This window comes from Salmo salar, chromosome ssa07 (assembly GCF_905237065.1).
Source record: "Salmo salar chromosome ssa07, Ssal_v3.1, whole genome shotgun sequence".
Taxonomy (NCBI): domain Eukaryota; kingdom Metazoa; phylum Chordata; class Actinopteri; order Salmoniformes; family Salmonidae; genus Salmo; species Salmo salar.
In genome coordinates, this window is record NC_059448.1 from 13,359,107 (window position 1) to 13,372,525 (window position 13,419).

At 44.0% G+C, this 13,419-nt stretch overlaps 2 protein-coding genes across 4 annotated transcripts in view; both read left to right on the forward strand.

The window, feature by feature from the left end:
• The first annotated feature begins 3,897 nt into the window (after window positions 1-3,897).
• Window positions 3,898-11,399, forward strand: LOC106608591 (menin). 3 transcript variants are annotated; one of them, XM_014206619.2, is made up of 10 exons: window positions 3,898-4,109; window positions 4,736-5,258; window positions 6,514-6,731; window positions 6,906-7,034; window positions 7,222-7,262; window positions 7,436-7,523; window positions 7,671-7,807; window positions 9,290-9,416; window positions 9,638-9,811; window positions 9,958-11,399. In XM_014206619.2, the coding sequence occupies exons 2-10, from the start codon at window positions 4,823-4,825 to the stop codon at window positions 10,468-10,470; spliced, it is 1,863 nt and encodes a 620-aa protein (XP_014062094.2). In that variant the 5' UTR covers window positions 3,898-4,109; window positions 4,736-4,822; the 3' UTR covers window positions 10,471-11,399. The 3 variants fall into 3 exon arrangements, with proteins under 3 accessions (XP_014062094.2, XP_014062095.2, XP_045577515.1); XM_014206620.2 differs by having other exon boundaries at window positions 6,514-6,722; XM_045721559.1 differs by lacking the exon at window positions 3,898-4,109 and adding an exon at window positions 4,153-4,171.
• A 208-nt stretch (window positions 11,400-11,607) lies between these two features.
• Window positions 11,608-13,419, forward strand: part of LOC106608590 (mitogen-activated protein kinase kinase kinase kinase 2) — a 38,336-nt gene continuing 36,524 nt past the window's right edge. The window contains exon 1 of the mRNA XM_045721560.1: window positions 11,608-12,025. Coding sequence (XP_045577516.1) covers window positions 11,882-12,025 — 144 coding nt within the window. The 5' untranslated portion in view covers window positions 11,608-11,881. The remainder of the gene's footprint in view (window positions 12,026-13,419) is intronic.

Sequence of the window (13,419 nt, forward strand, 5' to 3'; positions counted from 1 at the left end):
ACAAGGCGGACATTTGACGTTAGCTCATTTAAAGGGCTATACCCAACATTTTCCCATAGTGTTGATAAATGTTTAGCCTATTTATGGCAAAATACCTACCACATTTTGTTATGCAAACATGACCCTATGTTTTCTAATTTGAGAATGTAAATAGGCTATTAAAAAAAACTAAGCCCAGTGTAGGCCTATTCACAGAGATGGGCAGTATTTCTTTTCTGTTACATATATTGGAAATATGTATACTGAACAAAAATGTAAAGCAAAATGCAATCATTTCATAGATTTTTACTGTTACAGTTCATATGAGGAAATCAGTCAATTGAAATAAATTCATTAGGCCCTAATCTATGGATTTCACATGACTGGGAATACAGATGTGCATCTTTTGGTCACAGATACCTTAAAAACAAAATGGGCCTCACAATGGGCCCAATGGATCTCATCACAGTATTTTTGTGCATTCAAATTGCCATCGATAAAATGCAATTGGGGCGGCAGGTAGCCTAGTGGTTAGCGCGTTGGACCAGTAACCAGAAGGTTGGAAGATCTTATTCCCGAGCTGACAAGGTACAAATCTGTCGTTCTGCCCCTGAACAAGGCAGTTAACCCGCTGTTCCTAGGCCGTCATTGAAAATAAGAATTTGTTTATAACTGACTTGCCTAGTTAAATAAAGGTAAAATAAATGGTGTTTGTTGTCCGTAGTTTATGCCTGCCCATACCATAACCCCACTGCCACCATGGGGCACTCTGTTCACAACGTTGACCTCAGCAAAACGCTTGCCCACATGACGCCATACACGTGGTCTGCGGTTCTGAGGCCGGTTGGACATACTGCTACATTTTCTAAAACGGCCTTTGAGGCAGCTTATGGTAGAGAAATGAACATTCAATTCTCTGGCAACAGCTCTAGTGGCCATTTTTTGCAGTCAGCATGACAATTGAACGCTCCCTAAAAACTTGAGACTTCCCTGCAAAAAATTTGAGAGGAATAAGCTTTTTGTGCTTATGAAACATTTCTGGGATCTTTTATTTCAGCTCATGAACCAACACTTTCCATGTTGCGTTTATATTTTTGTTTAGTGTAGTTCAATTGCTTCTGAGTATTTTGTCATTTGTATTATACTGGGCAGAACTACACTCTAATGCATTTTGTAACAAGATACTTTCAAGAGCTGTAATTTGTATTTTCCAAATACAAAATACTATATATATACTGCTCAAAAAAATAAAGGAAACACTTAAACAATACATCCTAGATCTGAATGAATTAAATAATCTTATTAAATACTTTTTTCTTTACATAGTTGAATGTGCTGACAACAACATCACACAAAAATAATCAATGGAAATCCAATTTATCAACCCATGGAGGTCTGGATTTGGAGTCACACTCAAAATTAAAGTGGAAAACCACACTACAGGCTGATCCAACTTTGATGTATTGTCCTTAAAACAAGTCAAAATGAGGCTCAGTAGTGTGTGGCCTCCACGTGCCTGTATGACCTCCCTACAATGCCTGGGCATGCTCCTGATGAGGTGGCAGATGGTCTCCTGAGGGATCTCCTCCCAGACCTGGACTAAAGCATCCGCCAACTCCTGGACAGTCTGTGGTGCAACGTGGCGTTGGTGGATGGAGCGAGACATGATGTCCCAGATGTGCTCAACTGGATTCAGGTCTGGGGAACGGGCGGGCCAGTCCATAGCATCAATACCTTCCTCTTGCAGGAACTGCTGACACACTCCAGCCACATGAGGTCTAGCATTGTCTTGCATTAGGAGGAACCCAGGGCCAACCGCACCAGCATATGGTCTCACAAGGGGTCTGAGGATCTCATCTCGGTACCTAATGGCAGTTAGGCTACCTCTGGCAAGCACATGGAGGGCTGTGCGGCCCCCCAAAGAAATGCCACCCCACACCATGACTGACCCAGCGCCAAACCGGTCATGCTGGAGGATGTTGCAGGCAGCAGAACGTTCTCCACGGCGTCTCCAGACTCTGTCACGTCTGTCACGTGCTTAGTGTGAACCTGCTTTCATCTGTGAAGAGCACAGGGCGCCAGTGGTGAATTTGCCAATCTTGGTGTTCTCTGGCAAATGCCAAACGTCCTGCACGGTGTTGGGCTGTAAGCACAACCCCCACCTGTGGACGCCGGGCCCTCATACCACCCTCATGGAGTCTGTTTCTGACCGTTTGAGCAGACATGCACATTTGTGGTCTGCTGGAGGTCATTTTGCAGGGCTCTGGCAGTGCTCCTCCTGCTCCTCCTTGCACAATTCGGAGGTAGCGGTCCTGCTGCTGGGTTGTTGCCCTCCTACGGCCTCCTCCACGTCTCCTGATGTACTGGCCTGTCTCCTGGTAGCGCCTCCATGCTCTGGACACTACGCTGACAGACACAGCAAACCTTCTTGCCACAGCTCGCATTGATGTGCCATCCTGGATGAGCTGCACTACCTGAGCCACTTGTGTGGGTTGTAGACTCCGTCTCATGCTACCACTAGAGTGAAAGCACCGCCAGCATTCAAAAGTGACCAAAACATCAGCCAGGAAGCATAGGAACTGAGAAGTGGTCTGTGGTCACCACCTGCAGAACCACTCCTTTATTGGGGGTGTCTTGCTAATTGCCTATCATTTCCACCTGTTGTCTATTCCATTTGCACAACAGCATGTGACATTTATTGTCAATCAGTGTTGCTTCCTAAGTGGACAGTTTGATTTCACAGAAGTGTGATTGACTTGGAGTTACATTGTGTTGTTTAAGTGTTCCCTTTATTTTTTTGAGCAGTGTATATTATTCTTAATTATAGTGGTTCACCATTTTGTGGCCCCCTTTCACCCTGCATTAATAGCAGAAGTCTGATTGCACTATGGTGTGATAACAGTGTCCGCTAAATAAATGAATTATAAATGTGTATGAAAAAATAGACAATTGCAAAGCATGCTAAGTATTATTCTAATATGCTCCGCCCCAAATCAAGGTTTTGTCTGGAAGGGCTATGGCTTTGGTCAAAATGTACTTTTGTTGCAGGTTAGGATAATTAGGTAAAACTGTATCCCATGTAGACATGCCCCCTGAAACAAGGCCAATAATAATACCCAGTGTGCTTTGCAGTTCATTTTGGTATGTTCATTTCCACACATACATTTAGGTCATTCAGCAGAAACTCTTATCCAGAGTGACTCAAGTCAGTGCATTCATCTAAGGTAGATAAACAACACAGATCACAGTCATAGCAAGTAAATGTAATGTTAAGGTAACATTTACTGAGAATGTTCTTTCTGTTTGGGCTTGCTACTTGCAAATGTATAACTGTATTTCAATTAAATACATTTCAAAATACAAGTATTCTGTGATTTATTTTGATACCTTGATCTTTATGGTATTTTGTAATTGTATTTAATCCTTTTTGCTCATCCCTGCCTATGCAATATCACATTTCTGTATAAAACATTGCCTTAACCGTCTGGGGAACTACTAGGCAACATTATATAAGATGATCAGACTAGGTTCTAAATGAGCTTGCCCATGAGCATGTATGAAGTGTTTTTGTGTTTGCCAACCATTTAAGCCTTTATAATTAAAGCCTATTTTTATTTAATGCTGTGTCTCATGGATGCCTAAATGTGATTTTAAAATGTGACAAAAAAATGTCTTGCCTACAAAAAAACGTTAATGCGTTAATTTGAATTTTTTTTTAGGGTGTACACGCCTCTTTTTCATGATGTAATGTTTATCACGAGACTTGCCATCGATGTTTCAATAAACGCGTTATAATATTGTCGTCTCCGGTGATCTTTTTTAGGACGTTTTGGCAACAATGGTGCGAAGTTGAACTACATTTCCATACATGCATCTGTCCAGTCAATAAGGAAGAACAAAAGGGGGCTCGTTCAAATACGTTTAAACTGAGCGCAGGGTGCGCAGCTTAGTAGACCTGCAAATACTTTGAAATGTCTAATCTTCGATTCAGCACGAGTCTGCATTGTTGGTAGCTATTTGAAGGCGCGCCAACGTTCTGACACATTTGAACAGACCGAAAACAGTCATAGAACTGCGCGGCAAAAGCAAGGCACAAACAAAAACATGTGGGTGTAGCATTGAACTAACGGGTGCGTATTAGGTTTCTTTCGAAATATTAATAAGCTTACAAGCGGGCTATGAGTTCGGGAAGGTTTGTAAATCGATTGGAATACACATAATAGTTGTATATTCATGTAGTTGTACATGTTTTGCTATTATACCTGCTAGCACAGCTTGCTAGCTTAGGCATATTGCATAGCCTATTTGCATATTGTTGCTAACTGCACCTGCCGGTCAATCAAATTCTTCAACCTTCGTGTTTGGTCTTGACCAAAAATTAATTTAATAGCTTATTGTTAATTTTACGATCTTGTGTGGGGTGGTGAAATTTTATCGAACCATTTAAACTACTATGCTATTATCTGTATTTGGTATTATTTTAAAATATCGTTATTAGCCAGTTAGCCCAGTTTGTATCAGATATCAATATTTGTTCCCGGTATTAGTTTAATCTTTTTTTTTTTTTTTTTTTACAAATTTTGCGTAATGAATGGATATTTGTGCCACGCCCACTTAGGCTAGTCAGTCTACAGTTTTTTTGTTGTTGCACAAAGTGAAAGAAGCCATACAAAGGCCTTTGAATGTTAGGGTAAAACACAGTATAACTGATTTCAATGTGTGTGCTGGTACTGATTTACACTTTGCTCTCATCCAGCCCCTATGACATCACTGCAGCTGAGAGTGGAGAAGACACACCGGCCTAGTGAGTGACTGCGAGCTGTGAGGGAGGAGAGGGGTCAACATGGGACTACACTCAGCCCAAAAGAAACACTTTCCCCTAAAGGGGATCGATGGTGTGGTTGCGTTGTTCGACGCAGAGCTCCGTAAACCCGAACCGGACCTGGCCCTTCTCTCATTGGTCCTGGGCTTCGTTGAACACTTCCTGGCTGTGAACCGGGTCATACCAATAAACGTCCCGGGGGTGCGCTTCGAGCCACTGGAGCCCGACTGTCCAAACTCCTGCTTCCCTACAGTGGAGTTAGGGATGCTGTCGGCCCTACGTGAGCGTTTCACGGCCCAAATCCGGGGAGCAGTGGACCTGTCTCAGTACCGCAGGCCTGCCGGCGGATCCAGCAGGGAACTAGTGAAGAAGGTGTCTGACGTCATCTGGAACAGCCTGAGCCGCTCCTACTTTAAGGACCGCGCCCACATCCAATCCCTCTTCAGTCTCATCACAGGTAGGATTTGAAGTACATGGCTGATCAGATCATACTTTTTATTCTATAATTTTAAAAGGCTAATTGATCATTAGAAAACCTTTTTGCAATTATGTTAGCACAGCTGAAAACTGTTGTTCTGATTAAAGAAGCAATATAACTTGCCTTCTTTAGACTAGTTGAGTATCTGGAGCATCAGCATTGTGGGTTCGATTACAGGCTCAAAATTGGAATAGTTAACACAACGTGCCATTGGAACACAGGAGTGATGGTTGCTGATAATAGGCATTTGTACGCCAATGTAGATATTCCATAAAGAATCCAGCTACGATAGTCATTTACAACATTAACAATGTCTACACTGTATTTCTGATCAATTGGATGTTATTTTAATGGACAAAAAATGTGCTTTACTTTCAAAAACAAGGGCTTTTCCAAGTGACCCCAAACTTTTGAATGTGTGTGTGTGTGTGTGTGTATAGCTGTTAAACAAATCAAAATATATTTGATATTCTTTAAAGTAGCCACCCTTTGCCTTGATGGCAGCTTTGCACACTCTTGGCATTCTCTCAACAAGCTTCACCTGGAATGCTTTTCCAACAGTCTTGAAGGAGTTCCCACATATGCTGAGCACTTGTTGGCTGCTTTTCCTTCACTCTGCGGTCCAACTCATCCCAGACCATCTCAATTGGGTTGGGGTTGGGTGATGATAGAGGCCAGGTCATCTGATGCAGCACTCCATCATTCTCCTTGATCAAATATCCCTTACATAGCCTGGAGGTGTGTTGGGTCATTGTCCTGTTGAAAAACACATGATAGTCCCACTAAGCGCAAACCAGATGGGATGGCCTATCGTTGCAGAATGCTGTAGTAGCCCTGCTGGTTAAGTGTGCCTTGAATTCTAAATAAATAACCGAGTGTCACCAGCAAAGCACCATCACACCTCCTCCTCTATGCTTCACGGTGGGAACTACACATGCGGAGATCATCCGTTCGCCTACTCTGCGTCTCACAAAGTTACGACGGTTGGAACCAGAAAATCTCAAATTTGGACTGATCAGACCAACGGACGGACGGACGGGGGGGGATAACAAAATACCAGGAAAAAGTACTGGTATTTCTTTTGTGATTTGTATTGCCCTTGTGACCCAATAAAAACCATTGTTCACGAACAGGAAAGCATGTTGTATAGTTTGACTAAAATACAAGGTTGTTTTGTCTGAGAGGCTAAAGCTGTTAATAACTGAATCCTATTGCTTTTCTTTATTTTGAACAGGCACAAAGCTGGACAGCTCGGGGGTGGCATTTGCAGTGGTGGCAGCGTGCCAGGTTCTGGGGCTGCGGGACGTGCACCTGGCCCTGTCGGAGGACCACGCCTGGGTCATCTTTGGCAAGAACGGAGAAGAGACAGCTGAGGTCACCTGGCACGGCAAGGGCAACGAGGACCGGAGGGGGCAGACAGTTGCCACCGGTGTCGGCGAGAGGGTAAGTAAGGTACAGAGATACTTCCACCCCTTGCAATAACATTACATTATAATAACATGCACTCACACACCTTTTTAATATAGCTACTTATCAACTACATAGAACTGCTGTTCTACACACACACTCACCTTGAACTTGTAAACACCTCTCAACCCTAACCCCCATCTCCCCCCTGTCCTCCAGAGCTGGCTGTACCTGAAGGGCTCCTATATGAAGTGTAACAGGAACATGGAGGTGGCCTTCATGGTGTGTGCCATCAACCCTTCACTGGACCTGCACACTGACAGCTCTGAGATGCTACAGCTTCAACAGGTGAGACCACCATCAGCACATTGGGGATGATAAGTTTGATATAATGAATATTGTGAGGGCAGAGTTTCACCTAAAACACACCTGTTGGCATCATCAAAGACATCAAGCTGGCTGGAACTGTAGTTTATATTTACCTCATAAATGCTTCTCTGTGTTGTCCTCGGTCTCTGATCTTTTTCCTCCACAGAGGCTTCTATGGCTGCTCTATGAGCGAGGAGACCTGGAAAGGTGATTTTGTTTTTTGATACATCTCAAAAGCTTGTTGAAATACTAAATTCGTTTTGAAGTGTTGTGGTGAAAATGCTTATTGGTTACATCCAAATGAATGATATTTTCTGTTGTAAGCATGTTATTGTTCTGTCATATCGACCAAGTCGCTCTTTTCCCTTGCTGTGCCACAGATATCCCATGGCCATGGGCACCCTGGCTGACCTGGAGGATCAGGAGCCCATCCCTGGCAAAGAGAACCCCTACACCATCCACCTTAAAGTGAGTGTGTGGATCTGTACACCAACATTGAAGCGGTGACATTTTGATTTGAAACGTTATCTTAACAAAATCACCATTCAGATATAATTTAATCAGCTCATTTTGAGGAGTTATTCATACCTTGCATGCATGTGTGTTTGTTTCCAGGCTGTGAACTCTGCTAAGAAGTACTACAACAACGAACATATCTACCCTTTCATGTACCTGGCTGGCTACCATTACAGACACAGGGAGGTCCGGGAGGCACTGGGGGCCTGGGCCGAGGCTGCACAGGTCATGCAGGAGTAAGTTACTGGAGCAACTAGCTTAGCTACCTTCTCTATGCTCCTTACACTGCTATGTTTTGCTAACAGAAATAACCTTTGGCATCATTAATTTAAGTGTCCCTTAACTTCCCTAATGTAATGCCTTATTGATTGTTTATGTAAAGAAAAGTGCTATAAAAGTCAAATTTGACCTCCCGAGTGGCGCAGCGTTCTAGAGGCGTCACCACAGACCCGGGTTGGATCCTGGGCTGTATCACAACAGGCCGTGATCGGGAGTCACACAGGGCGGCGCGCAATTTGCCCAGCATCGTCCGGGTACGGGGAGGGTTTGGCAGGGGGGGACTTTACTTTGCTCATCGCTCTCTAGCTACTCCTTGTGGAGGGCCGAGTGCCTGCAGGCTGACCTCAGTCATCAGGTGAACGGTGTTTCCTCCGACACATTGCTGCGGCTTGCCTCCGGGTTAAGCGAGCGTTGTTAAGAATCACGGTTTAGCAGGTCATGTTTTGGAGGACGCATGACTCGACCTTCGCCTCTCGAGCCCGTTGGAGAGTTGCAGCGATGAGACGAATGAAATTAGGTAGGAAAAGGGGGTAAAATACAACCACAAAAAAGTTACATAAATGATTATTAATTATTAGCATTGAAACCATGGATACTGAGGCAAACCCGGTTGACCATCTTTTGCTGAGGTATGATGTGACAATTTACACCAGTTACTGTTTCACCTTTCTGACAGCAGAGGGCAGCAGATGCCTCTCAGGAACGTTAGGCTCTTAATTACAGCATTTTGTAGACTTAAATCTGGAACAAGTTGTCTGACCATGTCCTTTCAGGCTAGCTTGTGGTTTTGTATGGCACTATACTCATTATATTGCATGCATATCTTCTAGGGGCATAATTCTGTCTGACTAACAGGGTATGTGTAGCCTAAATACGATGTCCTTTCCTCCAGCCTTGGCTCTGATCCTCGTGGGGCAGTAAACCTGCACTTTACTCCCACTTAAACACTGTTCATCGGCCTGCAGGGGCTAAAAATACTGACCGACCCGATCACAGGGAACAGCCGACGGGGCCGATTTCCTCCCGTTTCTCTGTTGGTCTCTTTCTCTCTGTCTCTAGGATGTGTGCACCAGAGAGGCAAGTCAGTACATTCCCTCTCCTCTTGACTTCCCTTTACGTCTCTGCCTTTCCTGTTTCACGCATTGTTCTTCAGTCTCGGCTCCCTCAGCTTGCTGTCACGGCAACAAGGATCATGGCGTGTGATCTACAAACATATACATAGCATACCGTTTGAGTATTTTCTGTAATGTTTTTGGTTTCCTGAGAAGAAGAAAAAGAAGCTATACAAGGGTTCACACCTTTTTAATATCCCTTTTACTGCGTACGTGGAAAATAAATTACCTCATTGAATGAATGAAAGGTCATCATGAACTGAAACTTTTTAAAGAAGTCAAACCTCATGTGCTTTATAACAATGTACGATGATCTCACTCCCCCAGCTACAACTACTTCCGCGAGGATGAAGAGATCTACAAGGAGTTTTTCGACATCGCCAACGACGTCATCCCCACCCTGCTGAAGGAGACGGCTGCAGCTGCAGAGAGCGGAGGGGAAGGAGGAGAAAAGGTAATGACTAGTGGAATTTTACATCACTAAGAACCGAATAAACATTTTTCCCCTTCTCAGAATGATGCATTAATAATATCTCATGACAGCTGCCTTTCATTGATGTATTGAATGGACCCCTTTCATCCATCTACTCATTTCCTTCCTATGTTCCATTCATTTCTCTTCCCTCTCTCTCGCCCCCTCTCTTCTCTCTCTCGCCCCTTCTCCCTCCACCTCAGGACCAGCCCATACAGGCCGCCGCCCTCTCGGCCCTCCAGGACCCAGAATGCTTTGCCCACCTGTTGCGGTTTTATGACGGTATCTGTAAGTGGGAGGAGGGAAGCCCCACCCCCGTCCTCCACGTGGGCTGGGCCACCTACCTGGTCCAGTCCCTCAGTCGTTTTGACGCACAGGTAATCACACCACCACAAGACTGGACTATCCCTTTTTAAAGGCATCCCTAGTCACTTTATAACCTATTTAACCCAACTAGATGTTTTCACAAACCACCCTTTAAAACACTTTGTTATATCCTTGTTCACTGTTACATCCTCCACAGATCCGTCAGAAAGTGTCCATCATCACCAAAGAGCCGGAGCCCCAGGACGACGACGACCAATCCAGCGAGGACCCCCGCGAGGGGCGAAGACGTGGGCCGAGACGTGAGTCCAAACTGGAAGACCAAGCTTCCCCTCCTACACAATCCACCCCCACCACCCCTGTCCCACCACCAACCCAGCCCGCCCAGGCCAAGAAAGTAGGTGGGGAGGGCGGAACGCGGCGTCGCTCCTCAGGACTCCGCGGTGGAGACCCAGAAGGCAAGGCCAAGTCCCCCAGCCCGGTGCCCTCTCCTGCCCAACAGCTGCCCTCCCCCAGCGTGGGTCCCCTGGTGGCCTTCCAGAGCAAGAAGATGAAAGGCATGAAGGAGCTGCTGTCAGCAGCCAAGATCAACTCCAGTGCTATCAAGCTGCAACTCACCGCCCAGTCACAGGTTCAAATGAAGAGGCAGAAGAGCACGCAGTCGGGAGACTACACCATGTCATTCATGAAGCGCCAGCGCAAATCTCTGTAGAAGGAGAACTCTGGCTGTAGAACTTTCTCCAGCCTGGTTCCCATGTCTGGTTGTGTTGTATAGCCAACTCCCAATGGTTATTGTCATAGGAGTGTCTATACAGCACAAACAGATCTGGGACCAGGCTAGAGTTTCCATTGGGAGAAAAACAAAGGGAGACTGACTGTAGGACCGACTGAGAGGCAAGGCAATACACACAAAACTGCTGCATCAGCGATTTGCTTTTCTTTTCTTTTTTTTAAGGTTATTTTAGCAATCATATCATAAGCCCTGATAAGGTCATAAGAGGGTCAGTAAGAACATGACACACGTGTACATGTGGAGGAAGTCACTTTAATCAAGTTTGAACAGAATTGTCAACCAAGTCATTCTTTTTAATCTTGTGATTCAATAATGATTGTGTATCATAGGCCGTTAAAACATTCAATTGCTGTCACTTTGTGTGGATCTAATGGGCAGTAGTGCACATCAACTGTTGAGTTCTCACTGATTTATGTGTAGAAGCTCTGTAAAGCCAAAGTAATGGTGAAAACACCCTGTCCCGGAACCTATTTTGGAATGGGGGAATTGCTCTGTTAGAAAGCAGTCTGAATTACATTCTATATTTTCTGCCCTTGAATCTCATTTTTTTGATTGAAATCCCTGGAAGTGATTCGGACTATTACTGTGTAACAATGTCCAACTCTGTTACGTTGTCTCTTTATATGCTAGCTATTTGTTGCCTTATACTTTGCCTTTTTTATTTCTAATGTAGGTGGCCTTTAGTTGAGACTAGCCAGAGCTGCGATAGGCAATAGAAAGTGACCAGAAAGACCACACACTGTTTAAAGGGGAGTACTGTAGGTGTCCCTGGTAGCTACATTCAGTAGTATTTTGCTTGATAACTTTTTTTATTTTTTATCTGCAGATAATAAAATAAGTTAAAATGATACCCTTTCTCTTTTTAATATTGTGGAAATACTGTTTCACGTCATAATGAGGTATTCATAGAGGTCTTGGGATGTACAGTGTGTATCTGCTAGTTTGTTTTCCTGAGTGGTAAACTTCTGTTATGGCAGGAAAATATTCTAACACTTGGGATTTGAGATCACTTGACTTGGATACACGACGGTGCATAATAAATCGATCAAATGTATTTATAAAGCACCTTTTTATGTCAGGAGATATCACACAGTGCTTATACAGAAACCCAGCCTACACTCCCAGTTGTGATTCGGCTAGAATAAGATGAATGACTGGAAAGAAGAGTAGTATTTGTGGTGTCTGGCGACGTAATCAATAACGATACTGTGTCAGGCTATTAGCTCTATTTGCCTGTCAGAAGAATCGTGGTGGAGTATTGCGCTCCAGGGTTTACTGGAACTATACCGTGCGTCCAGTGGTTGATTCGCTGGATGTATTGTTGTCATGAATGAATAAAAACGTGCGTGAGAGACCAGGCGCAGTTCAGTCTGTAAGCATGGATACCACTATTGGAGTCTCGTTTTTGGACCCGTTGAATGATTACGAGTTAATTCATCGTATTGGGACTGGCACGTATGGGGATGTGTTCAAGGTGAGTGGGGAAAATGTCAGATCGGCTTGGAGATTAGCACACATACGCGTTTTAATAAACTCCATATGGGTTAGGTTACTGCCCCGTGTCACGTAGCCTAGCTGTTTAAAAACAAGTTTTTATTTATTCCACAATTGAAATATTGTTCGATTTTATGGAGATTTTAGCCACAACTTTAAAACAGGATTTTAAAAAGCTACCATATTGTTTTAATCAATGTGTCCTTTCAAATCTAATCAAACTTTTACGCACGTAATTAACAATATAGGCTACCATCTAAAACCTTTTTATTACCACAACCAATAACAAGGGATATGCAGGTAAGGTTGGCCGTATGTCGCCCCTGCCTGCCTCGCTGCTATTTGAGAATAATGCGGGCATAGGAGAGATACAGTACGTGCACACATGTTAATGATGCTCGGTGCCTATAATGCCCATTCCACTGGCTAGTAGTTCATCTTCTGCTGATCAGTATTCACAATCAGGCTAGGATGGCATCCGGGCTGATCCATTAGTCCAACATCCATTAGGACCCTTAAAGGAACATTTATAAGGGCTCAGACATTCCATTCCATTGTATTAGACCTGCTAAACACTTTTTATTTGCTCTCCTCTCAGCAGTACTTTTATTCTGTGCTGCTTTTGTGACAGAAGAATATTTCATATATCACCGTTTAAGTCAGGTGGATGATACAAGATATCAAGTTTGAAGGGCACTGACTTTTATCAGCACTGTTTAATGGATCTTGGCTGTTGACGCCCAATTTATGTTGAAAGGTATTTTTTCGATCAGTCTCTTCTATTTTGACTCGGTGATGTGAGCTGCGGGAAACAAACATCCTGTAATCCCACCCTGAATGTCTCATACATGCATCCTGCGAGGGAGACAGACTCAAATCGCTGTGTGTCTCTCCTCCCCTACCCGAAACATTTCCTATCCAATAGGCTACAAATGTAAACAGACATACAATGGAAAACATTTACTGTAAGCACAATTATGTTAACTTTTGGGCTAATGAACTCTGTTGAACTCTGCATCCAGCAAATAAGTAGATAAAGCATGTCTGGTTGCAGGGGTGTATGCTGGATGAAGAACAGATTTATGAACAATTCAAAATATCCCTTTGAAATGCACTTTGTTTCTCTCAGTCTTCGAAGTTACATAATGTGAACCCCCCCATGCTTTAGCCACATGTAAATGCCCGGGCTGTGCCTGCTTGCTGTGAATGAGGAAACTGTTACTGTCCCACTACCTCGCCGTACTCTTCTTCTCCTCCACTGTTCTGTTTCTCCAGCTTTAGTGGAGCTGCCTGGATGTCAGGGGTCAAACCACTGACCACCTAGTGGGCTCTCTGACTGTGGACATTCAAGGTGACCATTGTTCACAAGATCCA

Coding starts and splice junctions, on each gene's coding strand:
- LOC106608591 (XM_014206619.2), top strand. CDS start 4,823: ATGGGACTACACTCAGCCCAAAAGAAACACTTTCCCCTAAAGGGGATC. Junction 7,035..7,221: donor AGATGCTACAGCTTCAACAG/GTGAGACCACCA, acceptor TTTCCTCCACAG/AGGCTTCTATGGCTGCTCTA. Junction 9,417..9,637: donor GAGGGGAAGGAGGAGAAAAG/GTAATGACTAGT, acceptor CCTCCACCTCAG/GACCAGCCCATACAGGCCGC.